The sequence below is a fragment of the Micromys minutus genome, assembly GCF_963924665.1.
Source record: "Micromys minutus genome assembly, chromosome: 2".
In the NCBI taxonomy this organism is placed as follows: domain Eukaryota; kingdom Metazoa; phylum Chordata; class Mammalia; order Rodentia; family Muridae; genus Micromys; species Micromys minutus.
Window position 1 is genome coordinate 66,875,844 of NC_137971.1, and position 23,426 is coordinate 66,899,269.

At 45.1% G+C, this 23,426-nt stretch overlaps 1 protein-coding gene across 2 annotated transcripts in view; it reads left to right on the forward strand.

Annotated features, from left to right (window-relative positions):
• Nucleotides 1-23,426, forward strand: part of CPXM2 (carboxypeptidase X, M14 family member 2) — a gene marked incomplete at its 5' end in the record, with an annotated part of 109,555 nt that overhangs the window by 78,310 nt on the left and 7,819 nt on the right. Inside the window, 5 exons of one of the 2 annotated variants that reach the window (XM_080913298.1) lie at nt 4,511-4,599; nt 14,262-14,385; nt 16,420-16,616; nt 18,081-18,260; nt 20,839-21,136. In XM_080913298.1, the coding sequence (XP_080769424.1) occupies nt 4,511-4,599; nt 14,262-14,385; nt 16,420-16,616; nt 18,081-18,260; nt 20,839-21,136 (888 nt within the window). The remainder of the gene's footprint in view (nt 1-4,510; nt 4,600-14,261; nt 14,386-16,419; nt 16,617-18,080; nt 18,261-20,838; nt 21,137-23,426) is intronic. The other variant, XM_080913299.1, reaches the window with a different exon arrangement.

Sequence of the window (23,426 nt, forward strand, 5' to 3'; positions counted from 1 at the left end):
GAGTACAGCATTGTTCAGCTTCCATGTATATGTGGACTTTCTGTCATTTCTGTTGTTATTGAAGACTAATCTTAGTTCATGGTGAGCTTATAGGATGCATGGGGATTATTTCAGTCTTCTTGTATTTGTTGAGGTCCAAAATTATATGGTCAATTTTGAAGAAGATACAGAAAGGAGAGGTGCTGAGAAGAAGGTGTATTCTTTTGTTTCAGGATGAAATGTTCTAGAGATATCTGTTAAATCCATTTGATTCATAATTTTGGTTAGTTTCACTGTGCTCTTGCATTTGGAGCATATATATTTAGAATTGAGATTTCATCTTGCTGACTTTTTTCTTTGATGAGTATGAAGTGTCCTTCCTTATCTTCTTTGGTAACTTTTGGTTGAAAGTCAATTTTATTTTGATATTAGAATGGCTACTCCAGCTTGTTCTGGGGACCATTTGCTTGGAAATAAGGTAATGTCTGTCTTAGTCACTGTGGTGTGCTTTCTGTATGCAGCAAAATGTTGGGTCCTCTTTATGTATACAGTCTATTAATCTATGTCTTTTAATTTGGGAGTTGAATCCATTTATGTTGAGAGATATTAGGGACCAATGATTGGTGTTTCTTGTCATTTTTGTTGTTAGAGGTGAAATTATGCTTGTGTGGCTGTGTTCTTTACAGTTATTTGAAAAAAGATTACTTTCTTGCTTTTCCTAGGGTGTAGTTTCCTTACTTGTGTTGAAGTTTTCAATCTATTATCCTTTGTAGGGCTGGATTTGTAGAAAGATATTATTGTGTAAATTTGGTTTTGTCATGGAATATCTTGGTTTCTCCATTTATGGTAATTGAGAGTTTTGCTGGATCTAGTAGACTGGGGTGGCATTTATGTTCTCTTAGGATCTGTATGACACCTGACCAGGATCTTCTAACTTTCATAGTCTCTGTTGAGAAGTCTGGTGTGATTCTGATAGGTCTGCCTTTATATGTAACTTGACCTTTTTCTCTTGCTGCTTTTAATATTCTTTCTTTGTTTTATGCATTTGGTGCTTTGATTATTACGTGATGGGAGAAATTTCTTTGCTGATCCAATCTATTTGGAGTTCTGTAGGCTTCTTGTACATTTATGAACATATCTTTCTTTAGGTTAGGGAAGTTTTTTTCTATAATTTTGCTGAAGATATTTACTGGGTCTTTAAGTTGGCAATCTTTGATCTCTTCTATACCTATTATCTTCAGATTTGTTCTTCTCATTGTGTCCTGGATTTCCTGGATGTTTTGGGTTAGGGGCGTTTTGCATTTTGCATTTTCTTTGATGGTTTTATTAATGTTTTCTATAGTATCTTCTGCCTCTTAGATTCTGTCTTCTAGCTCTTGAATTCTGTTGGTGATACTTTCATCTATGAATCTTGATCTCTTTCCTAGGTTTTCTATCTCCAGGTTTGTCACCCTTTGTGATTTCTTTATTATTTCTATTTCCATTTTTAGGTCCTTGATGGTTTTGTTTAATTCTTTCACCTGTTTGGTTGATTTTTGTGTTTGCTCTCTAAGGGCTTCTACCTGTTTGCCTGTATTGTTCTGTATTTCTTTAAGGGAGTTATTGATGACCTTCTTAAAGTCCTCTAACATCATCATGAGTTGTGATTTTAAATCAGAATCTTGCTTTTCCAGTGTGTTGGGGTATCCAGGACCTGATGTGGTGGGGGAACCGGGTTCTGGATGCCAGTTGGCCTTGGTTCCTGTTGCTTAGGTTCTTGGACTTGCTTCTCACCATCTGCTTATCTCTGGTGTTAGCTGGTCTTGCTGATCTTACCCTTCTGTAAGGCTGTATGTCAGTACTACTTGGGGAACAACTCTTTCTCAGTAGGGTCTGGGTCCACAGAGCTGTGGCATAGAGGCAGGATAGGGCAGAGACAAAAACTAGAAGGATCCTATCTCAAACTGCTTCTCCATTCCTATGTCCTGAAGGGTCTGGGTGGGTCCCTCAGAGCAGAAGTGGGAGTCTTACCTGTGCTCTCAGGTGTGTCAGCATTTCTGGGGACCAGCTTTCTCCCAGAAGGATCTGGGTACACAGAGGTGTGGCACAGGGTCAGCTCTAGGCATAGGCAGAAACAGTAAGGATCCTGTCCCAGACTGCTACCGCTACTCGGCTCCAGTGTACTGAGGGCTTCAGGCGGGTTCCTCTTGGGCCAGGAATTGGAGTACCAGCGGTGGTCTCATCTGTGCTCTCAGATGTGTCAGAACTCCCAGGACACCAGCTTTCTCCCAGCAGCTTTCTCCCATCAGGTTCTGAGTACAAAGAGCTCTGGCATAGGTCCAGCTCTGGGCACAAGTGGAAATTGGAAGTGCAAGAAATCTTCTGTACCTAGGACTCTGAGCTTTTTCTTCAACTCTTTTTTTACATTCTTGAAGGTATAACTGGTATTTGAGGGAAAGGGGGGTGCTTTCAAATCCTTTGGAAAGACACCTCTGAGGTGGAAGGTCAGTGCTGAATAGCTCTTAGAAAGTAGCATGTTGAACTCAGTTTCAATAAACAGCAAAAACAAAAAGTGTTGCTCCTCACCTTGGCTTTAGAACCTATGCACCAGAAAAGCTGTTTCCAAAGACATGGGCAGAGATAAATGGGGCCTTGACAGAGCCCAGATAGCCTTGACTTTCTTGCCTGGATGAGATGCCTATCCTCCTGCAAACTACTGCTTCCCGTGACAGTTACTTGTTTCTGACAGTATTGCTAGGTCTTTCATGAAGATGTAACACTACTCTTGGTGTCTGTCTTTCCTGTGACTCCTAATTTGTTGAATGTGGCCTCAGCTTCCAAGGCTAAAGCAGTTTGGTAGGGGTGCCAGAGGGCTAGGTACTGTGGGTGTGTGAAGTAGGTGCTAATCCCTCCTTCCTGTTTTTGTGATATAGTCACAGAGTGGTGCTTCTCACACAGAGCCTGTGGAGTCATTGGTTATGATGTGGAATTGGATTTTGGCTGGGCTGAGCACCAGCTAGTGCTCCTGGTCTTGGAACTTTGATGGCACAGATGGCTCTCGGCTGGTCCTAACATCCCAGTGGTCCTTCTGCTACCCTTATTGTCCCTGCTTTCAGAATGGGCCTTTGATCCATTCATGAGGGGGTTGGGGTGGTAGCTCTGTTATGACTGAGACTTGGTGACTTAATCATCTATTTGGAAATGTCTGATTGGTGACCAAGGCCTGAGGACATTTGCCATCCTTCCTTGAATAAGGACATGGACATCAGGACAGACCCAGAGTCCATACCTGTCAGTCTTATTCACACTCTTCCTCCTCCTTGCCCTCGTTCTTCTGTATGGTCTTTATTTCAGAATAATATATACAATAAATAGAAATTAAAAAGAAAAGTCAGTTAAATGAAAGGGGGGCTACAGAGAGCAGGCTGTGCACCCTGAGCCAGAGCCCCAGTCCTCAAGGTTACCTTTGTTACTACACATGGATCCAACATCCCTTGGAGGCTGCTGTGTCAGTAAGACATGTATCTCTGTGACAAAGTACTCAGAAACAACTAACAAGGGGGAAAGATTGATTTTGGATCACAGTGGCAGAGGTTTCTGGAACATGGTTCTTGACTCTATTGACTGGGCCCATGGTGAGACGGAACACCATGATTGTGGAAATGTGGTGGAGAATACTCTTCACCACACGGTAGGCAGGCAATAGAGAGAGGAGGGGACCCCTCCCCAGTTCTTATATCTAGGCCGTGCATACTAAATGTTCTACTGCATTGTAAAATATGTCATTAGTTAGAAATTTGAACCTATAAGGACATTTCATATGAAAACTACAAGTTCTAAATGTCATAGAAGGATTGACTTCAGGGTTGGCCAACCAGAAGCTTTTGTTGTCAGCGTACCTGTGTCCTGCTGATCACCGAGGTTGTACTAGGGCCAGTTCCTGGATGGTGAGGTAGCCACCACAGGAAGCAGGCAGTATTTCAGCATCGTTTGTCACTGTCTATTCCTCTGTGCCAAAGAGCTTTGTCTCCATTGGCACAGTCGGGTCCTGTGATAGGTTTGGTCTGCCCCTGTGACTGGGGACATGAGAGTTCTGAGAGGCAGAAAGAGGGGATTCTCACATGCTGGACTTCTATTAGGAAGAATGACAAGAAATGCATCCCAGCTAAGAGATTAAGAATGGGCCCATGCTTCCTAATGTCTCCTACTTTTCCTGTATGGTTTTGAACTTCCTAACTTTTTGTTTAGTACTAACAGCAGCCCAGGCACATAAGCTATCTCTTCTACACATCTATCTTTTCTACGGCTCACTGTAAGCCAACAAACAGGAGAAAAAGTAAGGTATAGGCTGTTCAAGTAGAGATCTAAGTAGAGATCTAAGCACAGGCCTTGTACACTCTTACTCACCAAACAGTTCCAACTCCTCTCTTGCCTCTGAGCCAATGTTAGAAGTTCAGCTCTGTGTTTCTACTGTCACCTTATACATCAGGGCACTGGTCAGGGAAGTCATGACTGATTGTGAATGAATCCAAAACCATCTTTCTGTCCCTAGATCCTAATAACTATTATCACCGACGTAATGAGATGACCACCACTGATGACCTGGATTTTAAGCACCACAACTATAAAGAAATGCGCCAGGTAAGACCAGAGTGTGGGCGTTCGACATGACTTTTTCAAAGAGCAGCAGGGCATTAGCCGACAAGCACTGTGTACGATCCCTCTGGGTAATCAAACGAAGCCTCCTCTGCTAGAAAGTGGCTGAAATGGGGCTCAAAACTAGACCTTTGTCACTGAAGTCTTTAGTTCCTAGTGCTTCTGTGTGTTTGAGCTGGGTCCCTGGCTAAAGGATTGTTGTACTTAATGGTCTGGGGTGGGGGTGTGTCTGCTCTGCTCTTCCGGGTGAAGGTAGCGCCTCACTCTGCTGGTCCCAGGGAAGGCTGCTTCTGCTGTGCTCTGCCTGGCCCACAGGAGCTCAGGCTGGGAGGTGTGGGAACAAATCCCAGAGGGGTGCTGCCAGGCCTGTGAACTCTGGAGGGCTAAGACTCAGTCAGGTGCTTAGATTATAGCCCTGCTGGCCAGGGCCATAAACCCCTGCCTGCCTGTTAGAAAAGTGCAGAGCCTGCGATAAGGCTCTGGGATAAAGCGTTTATGGAGGATGAAGGAGTCAGGACCACAAAGGAGCCAGGACCGAGGAGAAAGTTGCAACGTGTGTCTTCATTTTCTCGCGTCTCTCTTCTTTGTTCTGTTCTCTTTTAAACATCCCGGGATCCAACCACCAGATTCCCATACGTTTTCCTCAAAGATTGGCTATCGTTGTTTTTCTAATGCTATGTGTGTGTGTGTGTGTGTGTGTGTGTGTGTGTGTGTGTGTGTGTGTCCCCGCGCTCGGGGAGAAACTTAGGGAGTGGCTGATCTGGCTAGAGTCTATATCACTCTCTCCTGTGGAGGTGGGGTTTGGGGCTTGCCTAGAGCCTTGTACATCTGCCCCATTGTGGTGCATCCAGGCAAAGTGGATTTGAAATCGGGAGTTCAGTAAGCACCTGCCAGTTGACAGTTACCTGTCCTCAGGACTTCGACCGAACTCGACCTCTCACGTTTCCAACTTTAGCCCTTCAGTCTCACAAAGGATGTTAATGACTGTGGACCTGAGGGTGAGAGGGTCCTCATGGTAAAACAAGAGACCTTCTCATGGGTCTGCATGCTGTGTTCCACAACTGACCTCCATTAACGTGTTCAGTCCTTTTAAAAACCCAGGACAGTAGGGACTGTAATTACCTTCTCTTATTCATAGGGAAACTAAATCACTGATACTATATAGCACTGTTACGTCTTACCACAATATTCAGATTTTTAGCTTAATCTTGGTTGCCCACTAGAGCGACCTGGAAATTTCTTTTATTGGTTATTTTATTTATTTACATTTCAAATGTTGTCCCCCCTTCCTGGTTTCTCCTCAGAACCCCCATCCCATTTCTCCTTCCCTTTGCCTTTATGAGGGTGCTTTCCTACCCACTCACCCATTCCCACCTCACCTCTCTAGAATCCCCTTATGCTGGGGTATTGAGCCTCCACAGGACCATCATACCATTGATGCCAGATAAGGCCATCCTCTACTACATATGCACCTGGAGCCATGGGTCCCTCCATATGTACTCTTTGGTGGTTTAGTCCCTGGGAACTCTGGGTGGTCTTCTTAGTTGATGTTGTTGTTCTTCCTATGGGGTTGCAATCCCCTTCAGCTCCTTCAGTCCTTCCCCTAACTCTTCCATTGGGGTCCTCATGCTTAGTCTGATGGTTGGCCTTGAGAATCTGCATCTGTATTGGTCAGGTGCTGGCAAAGCCTCTTGGGGACAGCTAAACTAGGCTCCTATCAGCAAGAGCTTCTTGGCATCAGCAATAGTGACAGGGTTTGGAATGCATCCCTAGGTGGGGGGCAGTTTCTGGATGGCCTTTTTTTTCAGTCCCTGCTCCATTTTTTGTCCTTGCATTTCCTTTAGATAGGAACAATTCTGAGTTAAAAAGTTTGAGATGGGTGGGTGGCCCCATCTCTCAACTGAGGGTCGGGACTATCTACTGGAGATGGCTTCCATAGGTTCCATCTACCCTTTGCTGGGTATTTTAGCTAATGCAATCTCTTTGAGATCATAGGTCCACCTCTTGCTCCCCTGAAACCTTGGACTTTCTAGTGGCTACCCCCCCAGTCTCCCCTACTACTGCTACACATTTCTGTTCAATTTCCTGACCCTCTGTACTTCTCTCCTGTCTCTTCCCATACCTGATCCTGTACCCCTTTTTTCCTTTCCCCAATTCTTTTTCTCCCAGGTCCCTCCCTCCCTCTACCTCCTGTGATTATTTTGTTCCCCCTTCTAAGTAGGATTGAAGCATCTACACTTTGGTCTTCCTTCTTAAGCTTCATATGTTCCCTGAGGTGTATGGTGGTTATTCTGAGCTTTTGGGTTAGTATCTGCTTATCAGTGAGTACATACCCTGTGCCACTTGGAAAACTTATAAAATATGTATGTGTGAGCCACCTCAGACACAATGTAGTGGAAATTCTAGTGGAAGTGTTCTAGAAGCTGTCCCATGCTTCTATACAGCCAGACCTCAGAACCAGTGATTGGCATTGTTGGGAATCAGAGTACAGCTAACAGGAATTAGTGATCAAGTGTGATTTTCTCAGACTGACCTTGAGTCTCAGGAACTGTGAGCTGTGTCAGCCTGTGCCTGCAGGCTGCAACACCCCCCCCCCCAGAAGGACAAAAGGGCAGCACCTGTACTTGGTTCCCTGTCTTTGAAATCCTGTACCTCATCCCTACCCAGCATGTGTAGTGCATGTTTCCTGGGTAGGTAATAGGGAATGTCTGTTCCCCTCAGATAGGGCACCAATAACAGAATTTGATTTCACTGAAATGCAACTTGCTAAACCGAAGATTTTATTGGGCTTCCATACAGAATATGAGTTAGGGGCTACTTATAGGAATGTAGGTGATACTAAAGCAGCTGCCCCAGCAAAAGGTTTCAGCCCAGAATGAATAACAATTCTTTCATAGCTGTGTAGGTGGAGCTCTACAACAACTTCTCTTAACCTGCTTTCTATAAACTCCAGCACCTTCAGTACAGGCCCATCTGCAGCTAGAATAGAATTACATTCACCTGGCAGGGAGGTACAGAAGGAAATGGCTGGGCTTTCAGATTATAGTCCAATGGTCCTGTTCCTTCCTTCCATAAGGAGCGGTCAATGGGCTGGATCTTGAGGGTCTCTGGCAAGTAGTCGTAGCTGCTCTGTTGAAGATAAATAGTGACTGGTATGCCCAGAGGATAGCAGTCTACAACAATGTGCTGGAAAGTATGTGAAGGAATTGACAATTGAAAGATCCCTAGCTACTCAAGAACCTGACTAAAGATATGGAGAAAGCAGAAATAACCTTGGGATTACATTAGCAAGTAAGGACTCACCTAAGGTCAGTTAATGCCCCTCAGAGGGAGGACTTGTGGGTTGAGGGGCAGAGCAAAGGCAGAAGATGTTTCTGAGATCCGAGTTATCAGATGACCTTCAGTTCCATGGAATGAGCATGCCTGGCTTGTCTCACTGTCATTTAACTTGAGATACTCTCGGCTTCCAGACACCTGTCAGCACAGACATAGAAGTGGGATGTGCTAAAGAACTCCTCTTACTGTCTTGCTCTTCAAAAACAGAGATAATGTGCTTGGACTTGAGGTTTGTGACTCATGCCTGCTGCTCCACTTTCTCGGAGTATTTTTATGGCTCTGCCCACCATTCTGTCTTCGGGAGCTCTGGTGGGTTAACACAGTCTTGCTCGACAAGTGTCCAAGGCATCTCTTCAAGCCCAGAAATGAGACAAGTATCAGTCCAGTTGGCATAGTCAGCTTCAAGTGTATATAAAGTGTGATGACTGCTCAGAGTCCCTACTACTGAGACCTTGAAACAGCTACTTCATGTGCGTCCTTGGGGTCCTCTGGGGAGAGCTAACAGTAAGGGCTTTATACATGAGATGGCTATGATGATCCCAGCTGAGAAGAGAGCAGAGCTCAGAGGGGTCACCAATACAGCCACCCTGGATCCCCTCTGAAGTCTTACTTCCCAAAATCATTGAATTGAAAACTGTCCAGGAGGCCTTTCTCATTGAGTACTTGGGCCAGAAGCTATTGTCAAGTAGATTGTTGGTTCTTGGGGTTGGATGAGAAGACAAAATGGCAGCCCCCTCCCTGGATGGAGTCTTTTAGGTGGCGGTAAGAATATTTCTACCTCAGGGAGGATAGTTGGCTTAGCCTACTACCAAAGAGACATTTATAGCCAACAACCCAATGAGTGGTAGCAATAAGGAGGAACCAAAAAAAATGGAGATGCTCATCCCACTGTGAGAGGACAGAGTGAGAGTGTGTGTCACTCCCATGCAGCATAGACCCTTAGAGCGCAGAGATACCTGGCTCATGTTCCAAGCAGAGAGAGGGGCAAGAGGTAGGGAAGGCAGAGAAGTAGGTGAAGCCTATCCAAACATATCCATAGAAGCAGAGAGAATTGTGCCAAGAGAACACTGGAGGCATCCCCTAGTGTATGTATTTATAACTTCCTGGTTACTTATTTAAATATACATTTTTTTCATCTCCTTCATTTGGGATGATGGGGGCCACATCTCTGTTACTTATCACAAGCATACATGTGCTTAATGTCATTGTTACAGTCATGACAAATGGGATGGGGACAGGTGAGTCGCTTTCTCCTGACTGGGAGAGGCTTCGGTTATAGCTGGGACCAGTTGGTATCTGGATTGTTGACAGACTTTAGCAGATAGAGAGGGAAGAAGACTGATTGGTTCTGTCTAAGCAAAGAGGCCAGCAAGAATAAAAGGGAGGAAGAAAGGGTATCAGGCGGGTGCTGGGAAAGAAGACAGGTCCTAAGTGAGCTGTGTTCCCTCCCTATGTGGAGGGAAGGCTGGTGAGCCCTGCCACAATTCCTAGGAAAGGAAATTTTGAGATTGGGGTGTAAGAGGAGAGGCATTTCTGAGGAGGGTAGTTGACCTGAGGCAGCTGTTCGGGTACATTTAAGGTAGGGTGTGGCATGCTCTTGTTGAGGAATGGTCTTCGTTTCTCAAGTAGGAAAGGTATAGTATAGGTATAGGAATGTATACCTTGTCTTTGGTTTGAGACATGATATGGTCAGGCCCCAGATGTTAGGGAGATGCAGGGTGGCTGCTGTTGAGTATGGCACAGGTAGAGAGCAGTTAAGGAGGTACCACAAGTTGAAGAGCTGCTGGCTTGCAGTATTGATATAAATGGTGGCTGAGGATGGCCAGGGACATCACCGGGCTCTAGGGGACATGAGCTGAGCCTGTCCCTATGCTGTGTGGTCAACCTGAGTGTGAGGACAGGTGCTGATGGTGGGAAGCCAGGCAAATTAGTAGGTCTGGCAGTCCAGATAACCGACGTTCTGACCTATAGATGGTCCTCACCGTGTTTTCTTCCCTCTTCTTTCCATTTTCATTGGACTAGAGGTAGTTTCTAAAGAGGATGGAAGAAAACTTTTCGTCTTCTGCTTTCAACAAAATGTTAAAAGAAACACTTCCATTCACTGAACAAGTATCCGTTAATCAACAGAACTCCAAGTCTGAAAATTGCTCCATAAGCTCACTGTACTGGCGAGTCAGCAGTTTTCGTAAGTCTACTAAAGTCCAGAGATTGAGTTATTTCTAAACAATAGAGTTGGTTTTTTATAGTTCTTAATATTGGTGGCCTAGAATCCAGGCACCAGCAGATTCTGTGCCTAGCAAGGAACTGCTCTACTTCCAATATGGTGCCTTGTTCCTGGGTCACGTGGAAGGTGAAAAGGCAAAATACTCTACCTAGTTTCCTCCAATCCTTTCATAAGGAAATGAAATCCTTTCATTTCATTCAACGGACACAGGCAGAACCTATGTAACTTAATCACCCCCTGAAAAAGTCCCCACTCTGACATTTTATAGAATTAGGCCTTGGATTCCACCTTATAAATTTGGTGAACACATTTGCTCAAACTACAGCAATGGGTTTCTATCCCTCCAGAATTTGAACTTCTGTGGACAGATTCTGCATAGCTGTGATTAGAATACAGCTCTGCCTTTGGCCCATGTCTCTTCGTGATGATTCCCTACCACCAGCCCCTCCCCCTGCTGTCTCCAATGCTGACACAGGAGCTGATGAGTTACCAGCCTTCTCCTGCTTTGAAGAATTTGGAAAACTCCCAACTTTTGAGTGTACCAAAGTAGGAAACATGCTACAACAAGTGTCGTCATGCATATAATTTTAGCATTCTTCATGGACGGTTTCCTTCTGATATATTACTGAAAATTAGATTACTAGAAAAGCAACTCGTTATTGTATCTTCTTCAGCAAAGGAGAGAGAGAGAGGGACCCAGACTTAGTGGATCCTAGGGTGGTGATGTGCTTTCCTATTTCAGAGGTGAGTGAGTTCAGCAAACACTCTTCTCTACTGTGTCACCCCCTCCCCCTCCAAGGAGCTGTTTCGACATTCTTTCCTTACTTGCTTTCCTCTCCATTATATAAAATTTTAACAACTAAAAAATTTTCAATGGGGTTGGGCTTTGAGGGGGAAAGTGCACCATGAGATATTTGTGTATATGTATGTGTGTGTGTGTGTATGTGTATACTGGAGGAAGTATACACACACACACACACACACACACACACACACACACAATATTTCAAGCCCACAGAACCAGTTTTGTCAGCCCTGGAGTCCTGAGGAAAGACTACTCCATACTTCCATACTCTGTTTATAATCAGAACACATATATTTACCATAAAGACATCATTCTAGCTTGATTTCTGTTGCTGTGTTAAATAGCATGACCATAAGCAACTTGCAGAAGAGACATTCAGAGATGTCAAGGCAAAAATCTGGCATCAGGAACTATAGCAGAAACTAAGGGGGAATGCTGCTTACTGGCTTGCTTCTCCTGGCTTGCTCAGCTCCCTTCTACAACTCAAAGTCATCTGCCCAGGGATAGCTGAACCCTCTACATACAGTATCAATCTAGAAAGCATTCCAAACATATGTCTCCAGACCAGTCTGATGGAAGCAGTTCTCAGGTATGGTAAGCTGACAATCAACATTACTAATCACTGACCCAGACAGCATAAAAAGAATGCCCTTTTCAGGACCAAGTAATTACATTTACTTGGAGTTATATTTAAGGAGAAGGGCTCCTCCCTGAAAATGCCCATGCTAGAATTCCTGTGTTTGCAAAGAGAAAGCACATTCAATTTCCATGACCTTCCTGGGGATGGTGCCAATCCAAGATATGTTTCAGGGTATTTCAGAGTGATCCTCGGATGGGAGAATTATAAAGGCCCTTCCCAAATTCTTCAGATTTTCATGTTCTTTCGAGGGAAGGTTGATTTTGGTATGATAATCCAGTGACATGCAGTTTATTTAATACCAACTATGGCAGAGAAAGTAGGGCTGGGATGAAATACTGCGAGGGAAGACAGAATACAAGAAAGAAAGGAGGTTCTAAAGATGTGTAGCCCAAGAGGCTTCTTGAATCCATTGCTTAAAGTGTGTCCAGGGGAAGATGACATTACTCTTCCTCTAGTATGTAGGGTGTGATCTTCAGTGCTAGCTGCACAAAAGAGAGAAGGTAACACAAAAGGGTAGGCAGGCCTGTGCTTGAGGCTTATATTTGTTGCCAGGTTAGCAATGAACTACCTAGGCCTTTTCCCTGAATGACTAATCTTTGGTCTAAACCCAAGACAGTGATATACTACTTGCCAATTAGGACCGGTCGGGATTCGAGGCAAGTGTACTGTGGCCATCTTTCATGCTGCAGAAGGAGAAAAGGGCACATGCAGCTCAAACTTCTATTTTGGAGTGGCAGTAGCCTTCTAACGGGTACTGCCTGCCCACCACCCTTGCCAGGATGTTCTCCTCTGCTCTGCCTGTGCCTGGTATCTCTTCTGCTCCCAACATTTGGCTCTGAAATGGTCCTTGATACTCTCCAGTCTTTATTCTCTGTATGGTGCCTGGTGGGGAGTGAGATCCTCAGTCAATGTATAGAGGAAACAGCGTTCTTTAATTTAGGGTTTGATGCCTGGTAATTGCAAAACACAGTTCACCTAGCAAATCCGTGCTCATAGGCACCAGTCAGGGGTGTGAGGTAAGGCAATCTGTGGGAGTATGTCTCTTGTCCTCTGCTCCCAAAGCATATTCTCCTACTGCCTTCCCTGATAGCCCACATCATTCTACAAACCAAAGCTGTCAGTTAAAATCCAGACTTCGGGGTGTGGGTTCGCTCCCCACTGCAGCCTGCTTTGCTCATCATTTGGCCCCATGAGGTCTGTGTCCATGGCCAGCACATGCGGTCCTTACTTAGCATTTATGAACTGGATCATCCCTTGCCTCTCTCTGCTGCATCACTAGCTCCAGAAGGGAAGAAACACCTTCTTCGGTGTACAGTGATTATGAAGACACACTATCAAAGAATTCATTATTGTGCAATTTGATCTTCAAGGAGACTGCTTCGGAAAGATGGAAACTACAGTGAGAAGCTGGCCATCAGGGGGAGAAGAAGCCCTTGGTTCTGCCAAGGCTCAATGCCCAAGTGCAGGGGAATGTCAGGGTGGGGAGATGGGAAGGGGTGCATGGGTTGGGGAGCACCTCATAGAAGTAGGGGGAGGGGAGATGGGATAGGGGGTTTATGGAGGGGAAACTGGCAACAGTGATAACACTTGAAATGTAAATAAAATATATCCAAAAGAGAGGGGGGAGGGGAGAGGGAGGGAGGGAGGGGGAGAGGGGGAGTGGGAGGAAGGAAGAAGGAAGGAAGGAAGGAAGAAAGAAAGAAAGTCAGTCAGTCAGACATGGCCACAGCTAGGAAGGTATAAACTGTAGCCAAGGAACTGATGACCAAAACCAGGGAAGCAATAACCACATTTCACATCTGAGAGAGGTGAAGATCTCAACCCAGATGCTGCCTTACTCTGTTGAAACTGTTGGAGCGGAAATGTCAAGTAACTTTGCTAGTAGCCAATAGAAATGCCTTGTTTGTAGTTCTAGAGGCTAAAAACTTCGGCTCAACGTGATGGCAAATAGAGTGCCTTCTGAGGGAGGGCATATGTGTATGTGACCTCTCCATACATATTGAGAGTCCTCTGTCTCTTTTGAAGGGCTCTCATCCTGTTTACAAAGTCTGCACCATGTGATATAAGGAACATCTAATGCTTCATTTCTTCATATAAAAGAATTGTATTGCATTTACTTTTAAGGTGTGTTAGGATCTGAGCACATGCACACATCTGTGCACTTCCTGCAGTCACAGGACACCTTGTGAGAGTTGGTTTTCTCCTTCCAGTATGTGTATCTCTGGGATGGAACTCAGGTCAGGGTATTCACCTACTGAGACATCTTGGTGGACTCAGCACTTCCCCTTTAATTCTCTTGCCTCGATTAAATTTCAGCTGAGGGACACAGACATTCAGTTTGCAGCAAGAGACTGTAGCTGTAATAATCAAGCATGCTAGGAATACAGGACCAGGACAGGCAATGGCCAAGAGCTTCTCCTTAGAGCTGATGGCCAAAGAATATGTTCTGGCTGGAAAGGTGGGTGTTATCCTGGGAAAGGTGGCACCAGGGAAGGTATTCTGGACAAGTATAGCAGTGGGGCTGTGGGGAGGAGGGGACTTCCGGGGTGGGAGGTTGTTGAGATAGCTTCCTTTTGGGGAGCACTGCTTTCTTAGTGTACAGTCGTCATGACTCAAAATCTGTCATTTGCCTTGTGTTTTAGTTGATGAAGGTTGTAAGTGAAATGTGCCCCAATATTACCAGGATCTACAACATTGGCAAAAGCCACCAGGGCCTGAAGTTGTATGCGGTAGAGATTTCTGACCATCCCGGGGAACATGAAGTTGGTAAGAAAGAGTTTTGTCTTAGTTTGTTTGCCATTGCTGTTAACAAGCACCATAACCAAAGCAGCTTGGGAGGAAATCCATTTCAGCTTACAGGTAATAAGTTCACCCTCCAGGGAGAGCAGGGAAGGAGTTCATGCAGGAGTCGGAGGCAGGAACTGAAGCTGAAATCATGGAAGGATTCTGCTTATTGCATTCCTCGGTTGTCTTTTTAACACAGTCCAGCCCCGCCTGCCTAGGGGTGGTACACTCAGTGGGATGAGTCCTCTATAGCAATTAGCAATTAAGAAAATAACCTCTCAGACATAGTCACAGGCCATTTTGAGGTGGGCATTTCTTCAGCTGAGGTTCCTTCTTCCCAGATGACTCTAGGTTTATCTCTGGATAACAGCTGCTAATAACTATGTCAGCTCCTCTACCAAGACAATGATATCCCATATTCAATAGCTCCTTACCTAACTTGAAGGCATTTCCCCCACACATCATATCTCCACCCCCCATATCCCTACCCCCACATTCCCATACCCCATATTCCTACACCCCATATCCCCAACCTCCATATCCCCACCCCCATATCCCCACCCCCATATCCCCATACCCCATATCCCCACACCCAATATCCATAGCCCATATCCCCACCCCCAATTCAAGCCACCCATCCCACAACCATTTTCACACAAACAAGTGGATTTTAGTTCTATGCCTCTCAGATTTAAGAACCGTGGAATTCTCTGAGCTAGAATCCTCCTTTGCTGCACAGGGACCACCACATTCAACTGTGCTCTCTGCTTCTGAGGCCAATAACAAGACAAAGGAGAAAATGGCTGGATATATGACAGATTCCTCTTCAGGGAGAACATTCAGGACTCTGCGACTCATGAATAGCTCAAATTGCAGGGACTCTCTCATTCTTGAGCAATGTCTGTATTGTCTTTAAAAGCTACCTTCCTTTGGTTGTTTTCTCTTCAGACATCACTACCCCAAGACCCTACAGGATGGGTGAGCTCTGGTTTTCTTGTTGGTAAAATTGGCCAAGCTCTCAAAATCCACTGAAAGTTAGGTGCAAAGATATATCTGACTTGTTTGACTTTATTGTTCCTCCATGTCTCTGCTTCGGGAGTTCATCTCAGGAGTTTCTTTCAGGAATAAAGGCCTTATCTGTGGATAAAACTGTTTCCTCCCACACAGAAGCTTGACAAAGGGAAGAAAAAGGAGTGTGGTCAGCCATGCCTATCGGGATAGTCTGAGTCTTTTAAGCGGCTCTAACTAAATAGTCAAGATGGTGTTGTTTATAAACCATGGGGATTTATTTCTTATAATTCTGGACCCTGGGAAGTTGAAGATCAAGATGTCAGCACATCTGGAATCTGCCAAGGGCCTGGTTTCTGCTCAATCCTTGCATGATACAAGGCAGTGGAAGGTTATATTCTCACCAGCCATTCTACTAGGAAACTAATCCCTCATCTTCCAAAGGCCCCACCCTCCTCTTCATACTACCCCAAGGTCTTGACCTCAGTACTAATTTTGCAAACACACACACACACACACACACACACACACACACACACACACCCATAACACCTCTTAGCAGGAAGCAAACTAAGTTTGTGGAAACAGAAAATATTCAGACCATTAATCAAACTGTCCATGCTGATTCCCTTTAAGACTTTTTTTTAAATGTATTTATTCATATCTGGACCCTTGCAAAGTATAAATAGGAAATTCACAAAGAACAACCGCACCACTGAAGAGAAAAGCAATGTCTGTGCTCTGTGTCTAGCTTCTGACCATAGGCACCGGGTGAGATACTTGGTCTCAGCCTGCTGAGAACACTTACCTGTGGCTCCAGTTCAGGCTTGCTGTCTACAGTTTTTCTTACCTGGTTGAGCATTTGGGTATAAAATAATCATCCCAGTATAATTTTGGAGGCTTGTTTGAAAGGCAAAAGGTATGGCTGTAAGGTTGTTTGTGTCCTTCCAAACCTCGCCAGGCCCCATGTGGATGCCTGCAGGAGCCTGTGTGTCTGTCTCTATCAAGGTGAGCCTGAGTTCCACTACATCGCAGGAGCCCACGGCAATGAGGTTCTGGGCCGAGAGCTGCTGCTGCTGCTGCTGCAGTTCCTCTGCAAGGAGTACCTGGCGCAGAACACACGCATTGTCCGCTTGGTGGAGGAGACACGGATTCACATTCTACCCTCCCTCAATCCCGACGGCTATGAGAAGGCCTATGAAGGAGTGAGTATTTCCTAGCCCCCTGCCTGAAACAAGCATGATACCCCAACTCTACAGGAGCCCCCCTTCTTGTGTTTGATGTCTGTGACATATGTGTGTAGGTGTGCATGTGTGTGTGTATGCATGTGCATGTGTGCATATGTGCATGGGCAAGTCTTGAAGATGATGTTAGGTGTCTTTCTCAATAGCTTCTCTACTTTTGCTTTTGAAACAGGGTTTTCTGCTAAACTTAAATGCACTGACTTGGCTCAACCAGTAGGCCAACGTGTCCTTGGGACCAACCTGCTTCTACCTCCCCAGTACTGGGATTATAGGCACATACTGTTACACTTAGCTTTTTACCTGGGTACTGGGACTCTAAATTCATGCTTTTGCTCAGCAAGCACTTTATCAACTGAGCCATCTCCCCAGCCACTTTTCCTTCTTCCTGAGTGTCTCTTTATTGAAGCTGGCAACCTGTGTCTACAGTCTTTTGCCTGTAGGAGCTGTTTGCCTTTTTTTCTGATTGTTTCTTTGCATCGTAAGGTTTCTGGAGGGGGGGGGGGATACAGAGCAGGAATTAAAACTGAAAGTGACACTGAGAGAAGTGTATGTCCACAGCCTCGAGTGTCCATGTGAGTAGTGCCAGCATTACATATCCATGGCACAGCACCTCAGGTTGGCTGAACGCTTTTGAGGTTTTGGTTATTACCTGTAACATTCTCACCCATTCCCTAGTAATAACTGTTTTGATTATTTTGGGATATTGCTTATATTTTGACTTCTAATTATCATATGTAATTTTTATATGTCACATGTATATATAATTGCCTTAATCAAGTCGTGGATCAATAGTGATATTTCGAGATATTTGAAATAACATAGAGCACCATCTAAATGGTGGTTCCTGTCAAATAAATTTTTAAAATACAGGGCTTAGTCTTGTTTGTTGGTTCTGGCACAAATGACTCCCAGGGTAGTCAAAATAGTAACTTCCATCCAAGTACTAACCAGGCCCAGCCGTGCTTCACCTCTAAAACCAGGTAAGATTGGGCATGTTCAGAGTGGTACTGTCATAGACACCACTAAAACCAGAAATCCAGACCAGGCAAGGGCAACACATTGGTTCTGCATTGACAGAAGTGAGACCCCAATGCTCTGCTTCCAGACTTCTTCCTTTACAGAGGGTTCAGTCATGTAGTAGATGGTCACAGACAGGGAGAGGTATGTGAAGAGATCTAAGGCTTTTGGGATGGGCTGTTTGGCATGAGTGTTCCTCTGTGTGTCCCTCTTTGAAGTGAGGTGACTGTGTTGTCTGTGGTTTATCAGATGCTCAGAGCAGGTTTTTCTGTATTTTCCTCTGATCTCTTTTCTGGGGCCAAGGGCATTCAGAGACTTGGAGATGCATATGGCTGTCAGACACAGATGCATCACACATCTGGGTTCTTGTGTGATCTGAGAGCTCTTTCCCTTCTGAATCTTCTCCAGGGTTCTGAGTTGGGAGGCTGGTCCCTGGGACGTTGGACCCATGATGGCATTGATATCAACAACAACTTTCCGGATTTAAACACACTGCTCTGGGAGGCGGAGGACCGGCAGAATGCCCCAAGGAAAGTTCCCAACCACTACATTGCCATCCCTGAGTGGTTTCTGTCTGAGAACGCCACAGTGAGTGAAAACAATTCCAATTTGTGTGTCAGAGGAGGGTGAAAGGTTGCCTGCTGGTGTCTGCAGAGGATGTGGCACAGACAGAGAAAATAAATACATCTTTCTTATCTTTTCCAACAGTAGAGAACAGTACTGGCTCGTTACCCCCTTTCAAGCTGTTTTTGTGGAGATTCTTTGTAGAGTCATTTGATTGAACTCCTATACCTACAGATTTGTAAACAAACAAACAAATGTCACCCCTGGAATGTGTGAATTTTTACTATCATTCTCCTTACCCACGCCAGTTATACGCCATGACATCAGCTTTCACTAACTGCTAGATGCAGACATTGTCACTTAGGATATATGGAAGACAGAGTTCTGGTAACGTGAGGCCATTTCACTTTTGGTGATGTGTGTACCAGAACACTGTACAAGAGAGTTCAAAACACACGGCTCCTTACAGCAAAAGACTGATTACCTAGTGTTCTTATCACATGTAGAGAAACCATCTCTTCATCATAAAGGGGGAAAGACTGTGCAATAGCATTCATCAAAATCAGGAATTAGGATTAGGAGCCTAAGCTGGGTCAAAAAAAAAAATGGAAAGACAAGTAAAAGCAAGCAGTAAGATTGCTGTGTCTTCATGTACAGTAAAGACAAGGCAGGGGGAACGAGAGCCACTCACTCACATAGGGTAGGAAGTCTTTTCTGATCCGAAGCAGTGGGCTGGGGGTGGGGGTGAAGTCACACGTGTGCAGAGCAACTGCTACTGAGACTTGGGTCTTGGGTTGAACTATGGTTTCACAGCATGGGCCAGTATTGATTCTGTGCCATGAGCTGTGGTCCATAATTAGCCTGACCCAGGGCTTATGGCACGCATCAAGGCCAGCACCAAGGTTAGTGAAGCCCAGCTAACCCACCACAGCTCCGAGTCAGCGTTTCTGTCTGTACAGTAAGTGGCCCTCTGAGCTCCTCTGCTGGTATCAACGCTGTCTGCCTGAAATTACCTTCCTTCTATATCAGCCATTTGTTATAATCTGATCCGATTCACGTGTCTGTATTAAACCACATCAACCTTTTAAGTTTGTCATTTAACATGATCAGTTTCCCTCTTTAATAACTTCCCCCACCCCCTAAAAAGTCAAGTGTATAAAAGGGAAGGAAGCTGGAGGGGGCTCACAGGCACACACGTCAGCGGTGACGTGTGCCAACTCCTGCTTCTTCCGAAAGCAGACCTGTCGTCATGTGACTTTGTTAATGTTTTCATGGGCATCTCTAAATGATGGGGCCCATCCTTCACGTCCACAGATAGAACCGTCATTATGTTCTTTTCCAGGTTCACTGTGTCTGTGTGTGAGTATGGGTGCACACACGCCGTGGCAGCCCTGTGGGGGAGGGGTCAGAAGACAGCTTTCAGGAGTCAGTTCACTCTTTATACTTCGGTCAGACAGGATCTTTCCTTCTGTTTCCATCATAGTGGCATACCCAGGCTAGCTGGCCAGTGAGCTCCTTCTCAGTAGGTCTCTTGTCTCTGCCGCCTGTCTCCCTGAAGGCCGATTACAGATGTGGACTGCCACATCATGATTTTTAAGTGGGTTCTGAGAATTAAACTTCAGTCAGGCTTGTGAGGTGAGGCAAGCGGTTTTATCTGCTGAGTCCTCCTGGGCCCCAAATCAGGTTTTGTTGTTGTTGTTGTTTGCTTGTTTGGGGTTTTTTGTTTTGTTTTGTTTTTCATTTTGCTTTAATTGCAAGGCTAGGGTTAGGACTAGAGATCCCAGTTCATTTCTTACACCAATCAGTGCACCCCTCCTCCCATTTCTCTCATCCCACTTCCCCCCCACCCTTGTTTGCTGAAATCTAGATTCAAATGCAGCCCGTCCCTTTCTCTTGTGTAACAAGACATTTTTATGTCTCCGCTAACAGGTCGTCCTCCATTCCTTCCTCTTCTCCCCAGTGTTGCTCACTTCCGCATCTTGCCCTTGGTTGTGCATGCGTGGCTGGGTCTACTGCCTCTGCGAGCTGGGACTGTGTTCCTGAAATGTCACATCCTTCTGTTTTCTGGAAACTGAGAGTGACTTTAAGACTGAAGTCCTCAGACTTCAGCCCACACAGCCCTCCTTGCCTGTGGCTTCGATTGGCACACATTTGCACTTTGTCCATGGTGTTTCTTTACCACAGGAACAAACCTGTGACAGAGCCTGCCTGGCCCACCAAATAGTCAGCATCTAGCCCTTTGCAGGAAAAATCTGCTAATGCCTTGGTCATATAGAGCATGGTCAGATTGAGGTTTAGGGTCTGGGGGTGCTCCTGGTTGTGTGTCTTTCCCATGCTGTCTGTAGTTAGTAAACACTCCAACCCAGGAGTTCATTGGATTCACAGAATGATACTTTAACCCCCAATGAAGAATTTACTAGAATATCCTGCCATGAAAACGTGACATTTCCCCGGACTTCCCCCTTTTAATCTATTGCTTCTAAAAAAATCCAGTTTCCCCAGGGCGCAGTTTGAAATTTCTAATTTTTCAAACATTTCCCCCTCTTGAAAGACAAGGAAACAAAGCAATGTCTTTCTGCTTGTTAACTTTGTATCCTCCCAGGTGGCCATGGAGACCAGAGCCGTCATCGCCTGGATGGAGAAGATCCCATTTGTGCTGGGAGGCAACCTACAGGGGGGTGAGCTGGTTGTGGCATACCCCTATGACATGGTGCGGTCCCCGTGGAAGACCCAGGAGCACACCCCAACACCCGACGATCACGTGTTCCGCTGGCTGGCATACTCTTATGCCTCCACTCATCGTCTCATGACAGATGCCAGGAGGCGAGTGTGCCACACAGAAGATTTTCAGAAGGAGGAAGGCACCGTCAATGGGGCTTCCTGGCACACAGTGGCTGGAAGTATGTCTTAGATCAATCTGCCAGTCTAAATAGCACATTCCCAAGGACCATGAATGGTGCATTAGTTACTTTTCCTGTTGCCATGACAAAATATCTGATAAAAGCAATTTAATGCATGCACATTCGAGTGTGGGTGAGCAGGTATGTGTGAATGTATACAGCTGTATGGACATCCTTGTGTGCATGCATGTATGCATGCATGTATGTGTGTGTGTGTGTTCCTGTATGTGAACATGTGTGTGCACTTGCGTGTGTGTGTGTGTGTGTTTGTGTGTGTGTGTTTGTGTGTGTGTGTGTGTGTGTTTGTGTGTGTGTGTTTGTGTGTGTGTGTGTGTGTGTGTGTGTGTGTGTCTGTGTGTGATAGGGGTATGCTGGCTCATATTTGAGGATGCAGTCCATTGTGGAAGGAATGTGAGACAACTTGTTATAGGATATCCATTGTTCAGAAGTAGAGAGAGATGGATATTGATACTCAGTTACCTTTTTTCTTATTGCTCAGTCCAGTAACTCAGCCGATGACATGGTGGAATCCACAGTTAGGTTTTCTCACATTAATTAACACAGTCTAGGCAATCCATCACACACAGGGGTGTGTATCTTAGGAGGATTGTAGGTCCTGTTAAGTTGGCAATATTAACATATTAACAATCATAGATTCTAGTCCAGAGTTAACCCTAGGCCTCTCTGATATATGTCCTCTGTCCACTAGTCAGGGTTTTCTAAGAGGATGGAACTTACAGGAATATACGTGTGTGTGTGTGTGTGTGTGTGTGTGTGTGTGTGTGTGTGTGTGTGGCTTATAGGCTGTAGTCTGAGTAGGTCTTTCTCCTGACAGAAAGGTGAAGAATCTGGTGGCTGTTCAGTCTCCATCTGGTGCTAGAGTCCTGGGGAATTCCCAGGAAGCTACTGGTCTTCAGTCCCTGTTGGAATCCTGAGGACACAGGTTCTAATACTTCAATGAATACTTCAATGACAGGACAGATGCTCTTGCCAGTAAAAGTGAGGCAAACAGGCAAAGAGCAGGAGCTTCCTTCTTCTATGCCCTTTTATGTGGGCTGTCACCAGATTTAGGGTGCATCTTCTTACCTCAAATGAACCAGTCAAGAAAGTCTCCCACAGGTACGCCTGGTCATTTGGGTTTCAGATGATTCCAGATGTAGTAAAGTTGACAAAGATTGGCCATCAAACCCACTCTTATGCTCAGTATGATGGTCAGCAATGGCTTCCAGAGCATTGACCTCAGCACTCCCCAAAGGCTATCCTTTAACACTTTTACTTCATTCTCAGAGGTGGGTGGGGCTTACTCATTTTTATGAATGAGAGGCCCTGGAGAAGGCCAGGGTTCTGCTCTATCAAGAAACTGGTAGAGCTAGAATTTGTTAGGTCTTGCCCATAGCCACCTAGATACATTTCAAAGGACTGTGGATAGGAGAAAGTAGCAGGGTACATTGCTGTCAAAGATAGGGTTCTTTGCTTAGAACCACCGGTCTGGGGGAGGTCTGAGACTGTGAGTCTACATCCTGGCTCAGGTGTGATGTGGCTGAGTTGCTGTGTTCTGAGATCTCAATGTGATGGAAACAGTTGCATACATCTGCTGTCCATTGGCTACCCAGTGTCACCAGTGCCATATTTCAAAGCCACCACATGGGCCTGGAGAGGTTTTACCAAGAGACCCTCAAATCACTTGGCAGCAACCAGAGTACCCCATGGTTTACATGCCAAGATTTTCAAGGGATGAGACTAGCATGTCTAAGGTTATTTGTAAGGGTTTAAGGTCCCAGCAAAACACAAATTACTATTTTTTTCATGACAGTGAGTGGACTGTTAAGGCAATAAAGGAAAAATCTTTTATGTCTAATAGTTCAACTTTGGCTTTATCATTAAGATAATATATGACCCTGGATAATTTTTCTTTGAAGCCCTACATTTTTCTATTAGAAAAATTGGGCTTAAAATGTGGTGGTGATGTTTCCTTCTAGAATACGTTAGGATTACAGAGAGAATGTATGTGAATGTAATTCATGTCTGGCTGATTAGGAACATTCAGCCTAAGGTTTCATCCCCAATGTCTTTCCCTTTATCAGGCACGCATACCATGAAATGCCTATCTAATGTCAGCTTTGTAAACTTGACACAACTTAGAATCACCTGGGAGAAGAGCAATGCCTCAAGTTACTGTGAGGGTTTGTCTAAATTGGGTTGGCCTGTGGGCATGTTAAGGGGATGGATGGTAATTTATTTGGAAAGACCCAGGTCCCTGTGGGCAGCACCATTCTCTATGTAGAATGTC